This window comes from Gekko japonicus, unplaced genomic scaffold (assembly GCF_001447785.1).
Source record: "Gekko japonicus isolate JY-2015 unplaced genomic scaffold, Gekko_japonicus_V1.1 scaffold1192, whole genome shotgun sequence".
NCBI lineage: Eukaryota > Metazoa > Chordata > Lepidosauria > Squamata > Gekkonidae > Gekko > Gekko japonicus.
The window spans coordinates 389,859-398,804 of record NW_015159749.1 but is presented as its reverse complement, the minus strand read 5'-3'; the positions used below and the strand labels follow the sequence as shown (position 1 = coordinate 398,804).

At 48.2% G+C, this 8,946-nt stretch overlaps 1 protein-coding gene across 1 annotated transcript in view; it reads left to right on the top strand.

Annotated features, from left to right (window-relative positions):
- Positions 1–8,946, top strand: part of LOC107105656 (ankyrin repeat and fibronectin type-III domain-containing protein 1-like) — a 50,917-nt gene that overhangs the window by 27,060 nt on the left and 14,911 nt on the right. The window contains exons 10-13 of the mRNA XM_015405656.1: positions 2,187–2,306; positions 3,637–3,852; positions 5,232–5,398; positions 6,643–6,796. Coding sequence (XP_015261142.1) covers positions 2,187–2,306; positions 3,637–3,852; positions 5,232–5,398; positions 6,643–6,796 — 657 coding nt within the window. The remainder of the gene's footprint in view (positions 1–2,186; positions 2,307–3,636; positions 3,853–5,231; positions 5,399–6,642; positions 6,797–8,946) is intronic.

Below are 8,946 nucleotides of genomic sequence, written 5' to 3'. Positions count from 1 at the left end.
CCCCGGCCTCCCCGGTCCAAAACAGTCCAGTGGCACCTTTAAAGGGCAAGTTTCATTCAGGTACAAGCTCCCCCCCCTCTGCGAGGACAGATCTGCACGTGTCCCCCCCCCCCCAATAGCTGGCAATCCAAAACAGTCCAGTGGAGCCTGAGCTGTAGGTGTTGCCTTCTGACACACTTCCAGTGATGTCAGGGGGCGTGGCATATACAAATGAGTTATGCTAAGGAGATATGCTAATGAGCTCCTGCACCTCTTTTTCTACGAAATGAGCCCTGGACCTCCTGATGGCACTGGTATTTCTGTCCACTGTGTGATGCAGAGTGTTGGGCTGGATGGGCCTTTGGCCTGATCCAACATTGGCGTCTCTTATGTTCTTATGTATTTACCTTGGCCAGTCTATCCTCCATGAATGTGTCTCATTTTCCTTTAAAGACATCTAAAGCCATTGGCCATCACTATACCTTGTGAACTGGTGGGATTCCCTTAGTGAATTAGACATTGTGTGAATAAGTACTTCCTTTCACCTGTCTTGAATCTATTGCCAATTGATATCACTGGGTGATTCTGAGTCCTCGTATTATGGGAGAGGGAGGGAAAGCTCTCTGTACCTACCTTCACCACACCAGGCATCGTTTTATAACCTCTTATTGCACATTCCGCCCCATCTACGTTTTCTTTTTCACTGAATTAAAGCTGATTTTGCCTTTCTGCCTAGGGAAGGCACTCCAACCTATTGATCATTTTGGTTGTCCTTTTCTACATTCTTTTCAGCTCTGACATAGTCTTTAAAAGATGGAGCAACTGTACACAATGCTTCTAACATGTCCACGCCATAGATTTCTATAAAGGCATTATGATCCCAGAAGTTCTGTTTGCAGACCTTTTCCTGATAAACTCTAGCATCAAATTTCCTTTTTTCGCCAACACACACACAACACTTTTTAACGTCTCTCAGTGGGAAAGCAGTCTCTCAATTTAAATATAAATATATCTGTCCTTGTAGCCCAGTGAATCATCTACTCTTGAAGTTACATCAGATTAATTCGCTACCTTGTTGTCAGTTCAGTTCAATTTGATTTATTACGATCAAAGATCAGCAAATACCTTAAAATGTTACATGTAGTTAACTGCGAAATACAGCCAAACAGTTGGTACAGGTAAAAAAATTAGTTAAAACAACGTGGATTTTAAAATTTCCTAAGAAGTAATAGTCTTCTGTCTGATTAGGATAGCCATAGCACAAAATCTTGCTACCTTATCAGTAGTTTTGTTACAGATATCAGCTAAAAGAAGAGTAGAATAAAACTGATTAGACCTGCCTCGGTAGGCGACGATTATTGGCATAATACGTTTAGAACGAATCTCGTGATAAAATCGACAAGATAAAAGAACGTGCTCAGTTGTCTCGACCTGTCCAGAATTACAAGGACAAAGTCGGCTTGCGTGTGGGGGCTCTTTTTGTATCAGGAGCTCATTTGCATATTAGGCCACACCCCCTAGTGTAGCCAATCCTCCAAGAGCTTACAGAGCTCTTCTTACAGGAGCTACTGTAAGCTCTTGGAGGATTGGCTACATTATGGGTGTGTCGCTTAATATGCAAAGGAGTACCTGCTACAAAAAGAGCCCTTGAGCATACCTCCCTTGCAGGAGGGCAGGTGGGAGAACATTTAATCGTACTAAAGCGAAAGTTCTGCAGTGCTTTGAAAGTTCTAACTAATAAAGGTAACTGGATGGAGCAAACTAGGTTTTTATTTCTCACCACTAAAAGTGTGAGGCTCGTGCTCGGTCCATTTGGAGAGAAGTGTCCCATAATCTTTGTTTGACAACAGCTTTGGCTCCTTAAAATCCAAGGTGTAAAAGGGCAGTACTAGAGAAGCCTAGAAGTGCCAGTTTGTATTGTCTTACCCCAAAGAACCTTCAAAGCATAAGGAGTGTAAGCTCCTCCTTTGGTGTGAAAAAATCTCAGAGTTGTCAAAAAACCTGAAATTCAGAGAGTGAGCGAGCCTCTGTAGGAACTCCTGGCAAAGCCTTTTTAGGGGCACACTTGCCAAAAAGGATGAGATGCCAACAAGGGTGCAAAGCATTTGCTCTCCTTGTTTCAAAAGATGCTGCAATTCAGGTTACTTGGCTGGGCTAGAGAGTCATCGGAGTCCTAGACTGACCTAACGGGCACAATTGCTGTGCAGGTGTCTTGCATGTGGGATGAAATCCTCTGGCTGCGTCAGTGCGTCACCGTCTCCCAGTCCTCCTGCTCCTGCATTCTTCAAACACGCTTCAAGATGCTGCTGGCCATCTCACAGATGCAGGTAAGGGAAACGCTTCTGTGGAACGAGTTGCCTCTGTTGTGCAGTTGAGGGACCTTCTCTGACTACTGGCTGCACTGATGGAAATGTGTCATCGTCAAGGGAGGGCCAGCCTCTTCCAGGAACCTGAGCAGCCCACCGAAGACGGGCAAATGTTCCCAAGTTGTTGCCGGTCACATACAGAAGTCACTTGTGGATCCGGTTAGGAGCTTGCCCTGAATCTACAGACGTAGCCAATGGAGGGCATAAAGATAGTTGGACGTGGGGCTGCAACTGCATGGACAGCCAGTTACTCGCCATCCACTGAGTAGTTTGGGCTGCTCAGTGGGACTGAAAACATAAGAGGAGGTATTTATTAAAAAGAAGCCGTTGGAATAATAGTGATTGATAGCTGAAGTATGAGAGGATGAGATTTCCCAGATGTGGACTTGGCTAGGGGCTCGTTCCTTTGTTGCTTTTTTCCAGCCTACAGTACATTATCTGATCACTCTGTTATCTGCCTTTTGGTATATATCTTCAGAGCAGAGTAGTTTTTTTTGTCTATATTTTACATTAGATCGTATACACGATCCTCCCTCCCCCCGAATACCTGATGTTTCCAGTAGCAGGGCTGGCAAACTTTACTTTGATTAACCTGTGCAATTAATTAAAGCTTCAGTTGCAAATGTATGAAGCACAACAGCTACTCAGGAAAATCAGCCGCCTTCTGAAACAGACTCCTTTTATGCTCAGAAAGGATCCGTCATTGAGCGAAGGTGCTACAGATCCCAGAGGGGAGGGGAGAGCGTGTATACAAGGCACAGCACTTCCCTTGTAAAAGGATGTTCGGCACTGGTGGACGTTGTGAATTCTGGTGGCCCCTTTCGAATGGCCGTGCTGTAGGATCCCTCCTTCGTCACGTGCCGCCCCTTTCACCTGCAGTTAAACAGCGTGCAACCTCCACAAACCACCCGAAACGCGTGCTTGTGTTAATGTGCAGCATGGAGTTGCAAGAAGGCTGCTCTGTTCCTGATGGCCACGGTAATCAGCCATCGTGTTGAAGCAAAATGGTTGCATTCATTCAGGAGCCAATTGAAAACCACCTCAAGCCGGTCTCTGGAAAGGCGGTGTATACATTTTTCTAAACAAATAGTTCTTTGAAGATCTGTAGCTACTTGGCAGCCCTCAGGGTGGCCCTCTAAGTGGCCCTTAGAGCAAAGACGTGCTCCTGTCTAGATGCCCGCATGCCCCAGACCTCTTTAGGGATTCTCTCTTGGGCAGGGTTTACAGGGTATGCCGTTTCTAACCAGACTGCCATTGCCATGCGTGTGTCTCTTTTCCCTCCTCTGTGAAGGGTCTGCTGGGCATCCAGGACCTGGGACAGGTCTTTTTTGAGCCCATCAAAGACAAGCAGGGCAACATTTTGGTTGTGACCCTGAAGGAGGTGAAGAGCAACCAGACCTTCGAGAGTGTCCGCTGGGTTCCCCTTTCCAAGCTACAGACAAGCCGCAAATCCGTCTCCTCTCCCGAAGAGCCCACCGCTCTGGACACGCTGCTGATGACCCTGCAGGTGGCTGATTCTCATTTCTCCTCAAGGGATGAAAGGCACCGTGTGCTCACACTGGGATCGACTCCTTTCTCATTGAGGAGGATCCCCAGCTGTGCAGTGCAAAAAGATCCCAGGTTCTCTCTCTAGTTAAAAGGGATCTCCGTCAGAGATAGGCTTGAGAGGTCAGTGGTCTCACGAGGGCTATTTCTGGGCAGGAACGCACAGGGACGGAGTTCCGGCTGGCTCCCAAGTTGGCCACGCCCAGCAGGAACTCATTAACATAATAGGCCACACCCAACAGCAGGAACTCATTAGGATTGGCTACATTAGGGGTGTGTGGCCTAACATGCAAAGGAGTTCCTGCTACAAAAAAAGGCCCTGGGTTTTGACAACAAACAAGGTCAACAGAATAACAAGCAAAGGGTGGGTGTGGCTGGATAATCACACTTCTGGTAACATGGGGGTGTGGCCTAATATGCTAATGAGTTCCTGCTGTTGGGTGTGGCCTATTATGCTAATGAGTTCCCGCTAGGCTTTTTCTACAAAAAGAGCCCTGGTCCAAGACAGTCACACCATGATAGTCGCTGCTATGCATAAGGCAGAGCTCTGGGGTTGAGGACAGCTTCTTAGAGCCAAGCCCTGAGGGTGAGCCCTTTCTCTGGTGGGACAGCTCTGCAGCGCCCCCTTTGTTGTTTCACATTTATAGCGGAGCACTATTACAGTGCATGGCACTTGACAGGGTTCTACAGTTGTCATACTTCTTTCCGCTCTTTTCCAGGGCTTTGCTCCTCTTTCTTCCCGTGTTGCAGTTGCGTTCCCAGTCAGTCAGCATGTCTTGGCAAAGACTGCCTTCCCCAAGTGCCCGGCCTCTCCTTCTCTTGCTTTGACCTCTCTGGTTGTTTCTCTCTCTCCTTTCACTTCCTTTCACTCAGCCGAGTGTCTCCAGCAACAAAAGCCACTCGAGCACCTGTACAAGGGGCTATTGAAACCGCTCATTCAAAGCCTTTGGCAGGATTAGCAAAAGGCCAAACCACTAAAGGGCCAGTTCAAGGCTGTCTCTGTTCCTGGAGATTGCAGCACCGGTCTGGATATCTGACAACAACGGCCTCCTTTGTAAGGCTTCCGGTGCCTCCCGCCCCGTGCCAGTCTGTCTCCTGGGGCTTTTGGCCCTGGTTTCAACCTGGAAGCTGGAGATAAAATAGCTACACGAGACGTTTAAATCAAGCCACAGCAATGGTTCACTTGGGCTGGCTCCGTATTGTATCCCGCCACTGTTTCGTCTTCCTCACAGTAGCTTCTAGTTACCTTAGCCTCACTGCTGTGTTGTGAATTTGGGAGGGAGGGAAGGTTTTTGCAGCAAGATTTACAGAAAGAGAAAGACATTCCCTTTCTGTCCACAGGACAAGCTGGCTTACCACCAGAAAAGTAGCCAAGCTCTCCCCCCTGGTCTCTACTTGGGTTACCTGAAGCTCTGCAGTGCTGTTGACCAGATCCGAGTGCTGGTGCCCGAACGGTTGCCCAACATCCTGTGCCACGTGAAGATACGGAACAACCCAAACGTCTCCAGGTAGGGCTTTTGGACCAGGCCTTAGTTTGTAGGCAATCAGGATAACTCCATTAACCTAAATTCCGCACTTCCTGTTGTGGAACTGCCAGGAGCTCAAGATACCTGTGTTTAAGGGTGGCTACGGCAAAGAGAGCACAGTTGAGAAGCACAGGAGAGAGAGAATCCATGGGCAAACTAGCTGAGAAGGTGAGAAACGCGTTGGACTGAGGCTGTATGTAGGACAGGATAGTGCTTGGCAGCTTTAGATGCTGCAAACTGGAGTAACTTCCAAGTTCTTATTCTGATGTCAGGATGTGTGGATTGGTCTCTGGGGTCCATAGCAGAAGGATGAGGCTTATGAGAAGTCCATGCTGCATAATATTGATCCAAAGGAGGCCTTCATCCCTATCACTCAGGAGAGGGTTATACAAGTTAATTCATTCCAAGTGAGAGAGGCTATGTTTCATGTCAGAAATGAATAATTTCACCACTGGGAGCCATAGCTTGGACTTTCCAAGCCTCTTTCCAAAATGTTCAGCTTTAAAAAGATGATGATGAAGAAGTAGAGAAAGAAGAAGAGGAAGAAGAAAGCAGGCAGCATCCTGCAGTTGCTCAATAAGAAGCAAACCTACCCCTGTCTTCCAGTGTTCAGTCCAGGGAATGCAGCAGCCCTAGGATGCCTGTAAAGGTAAAGGTTCCCTTGCTCGAAAGCCAGTCGAGTCCGACTCTAGGGTTGGGGTGCTCATCTCCGTTTCAAAGCCGAAGAGCCAGCGCTGTCCGAAGACGTTTCCGTGGTCATGTGGCCGGCATGACTAAACACCAAGGTGCACGGAACGCTGTTCCCTTCCCACCAAAGTGGTCCCTACTTATCTACTTGCAAATTCTTGCTTTCGAACTGCTAGGATGCCTGACATGCACTAAAATTAACCATTGTTTTGCAAATATTCAGTTAAATGACTGGAGACCTACAAGGCGTCTTGTATTTAGATTCTGGGTGTCCTGTGCGGATATCCTCCCTATTCAATATACCCTTTAGGCCTCCTTATAACAAAATTTCTGGGAACACGTCTGTGCAGATCTGTGAAGTGCCCTGCTGACATCTAAGCACCAAGGCCTGCTTCAAACATTTATACGTATCCGGCATGAGAGCGCTTAAAAAAAAAAAAAAGGCCGGACAAGGTGGCTGTGTGCCCGCACCAGGGTTAGATTGGTTTTTCCATGTTCTTCCTCTTCTGCCAGCTCATCCTTTTTGTCTCCTGTTCAAGGGAGGAGTGGGAGTGGCTGCAGAGCCTGGCCAGCTTGGAGGAGCCCGTCCCCCCAGAGCAGGATCTGGAGACCACCCCCCAGAACCTCTTGCTCCAGGAGCTCCAAGGGGCAGTGAAAGAGTTGATGCAGCTGGTAAACGTCCCGTTGCACGAGGTAGGTTCAGGGTGGGGCTGCGCGGAGGGTGTGGGGGCTGAGAGGCATCACGGACTTTGTAGCTCAAGTGACGGGACTGATCTGTACTTGTGCGAGTCTAGATTTTTGTCAGATTCTGTAGATCAAGAGGCAAATTCAATAAGATAGTGGGAGGTTCCAATTCCCAGAGGCCACTGCTCTTAAAGATATGTGGCAGTTCTACTTAGCTACAGTTAAACGCTGGCTGGGTCAGCGCAAGGGTCTTTTGAAGTTTTTGCAAATGTGAATAAATGAGGTTTAGGGTTGACCAAATCAAGGCCTAGGGATGCGTACCCGGATATTTTTAGTCCAAAAATATACCCCCAAAAATAACGTATTGGTATTTTTCAAGTATATTCTGGTCAGCCGAAACAGTATTCAGGATTCCAGAACACCAAATACCGATTCCTGAAAAATCCTACAAATATTGGGAATGTCTGGGAATATCTGGGGCCACCGTTCTAAAGCTCCCAGGACTATTTTTCTCTCATTTCTCAGGGTTCCCTGGTAGGACGGCTGGGGGCACCTTGTTCAGGGGCCCGCAGAATCGGACGGCTAGGTCCAGTTTTTTTAAACTTGGGGGTTCTTTAATGCACGGGAAACAGTAGTTCCCCTGTGATGTTGGAGTCATTTAGCTGAAAGACAGCCCCTTCTGGACAAAGTCCCCCATTGTGAAAAATGGAACCTGAATTAGAGGGAACATTGCATGGGGGGGGAGGGGGCTCAGGTGTCCCAGGCAACAGGATCAGACATTAGAGGGAGCACTTGAGCTGTCTGCCCAGTCATGACAATTCTCACATAATGTCCACGAGAGTTTTTGACTTGATGGGGCCGGGTTCCCCACACCTAACTCAGGTTTCTCACAGCCATGCAGCAGCTGCAGGGAATGACTTTTTAAAAATAAAGGAAGGCTGAAACAGGCTTGGAACACTGCCATGGGGCGGGGGGGAGAAAGTCTCCTGCCTCCCCCCCCATTGGCACATTTCCCACACACAAAGAGCACGGGGAGGGGGTTATTTCACTGTTTTTGCTGCTTCGTGTGGAATATTCTGTGCATGGACAAAAGAGGGTAAAAGCAGCTTGACTCCATTTCAGAGCTAGATCATTTGGAGTGGGCTAAAGCTGACTGCTGTTGCTCTGGTCTGCTTTGGGCTTCTGCGGCCTGCCTGGGAAGACCTTCTAGTTCTGCATGTAGCACCGCTTCAGTACTGGCGTTTCAGAATATTATTTCAACTTTTTCTGTGCCTGTTTTCTTTTTCTTTTGTCACCACTGGGGAGGGAAAGCCCGACTTTTGTTTCTTTCTGCAGTGGGTGCTCCTGTGTGTTTGACTGTTGGCTTCTTTGGATCCCCCCCCCCCATAGGAAACAGTGGAGACGAGTCGGACGGCTGGGGGCACCTTGTTCAGGGGCCCGCAGAATCGGACGGCTAGGTCCAGTTTTTTTAAACTTGGGGGTTCTTTAATGCACGGGAAACAGTAGTTCCCCTGTGATGTTGGAGTCATTTAGCTGAAAGACAGCCCCTTCTGGACAAAGTCCCCCATTGTGAAAAATGGAACCTGAATAATTCCAGAATAAAACCAAATCACAAAATGTAATCAGGGAACCCAAACTTGGTGCTTGGGGGGGTCAACAGTGGGAGGGCTTCTAATGTCCTGGCCCCACTGGTGGACCTCCTGATGGCACCTGGTATTTCTGGCCACTGTGTGATACAGAGTGTTGGACTGGATGGGCCTTTGGCCTGATCAAACACTGGTGTCTCTGTTATGTTCTTATGTAACCCTTCCTGAAATCCAGATTTGAAAAATGCCAGGGGGGGGGGGTTAGGTACACATCCCTATCAAGGCCATGGCACTGGAGGAACAGGGAGTTGAACCCTTCCCCACGTGTTGTTCTCCAGATGCAGGTTGCTCATACCCCTGCCCTAAAATGTGCCTTGTGGGCAGGGACGGATGAAGGCTCGCTGGCGCCCTAAGCACTGACCCATCTTGGTGCCCCCCTCCTTTCCACACTGACCCCCAGTCCATTTTAGTTGTTGACCTGTCTGACCAGATATACAATGCAGGTTGCAGCAATACAAAAATTTATTCATAGGGCAACACAATATACTGTACAAACTAAGCTTTTCGCCCTTT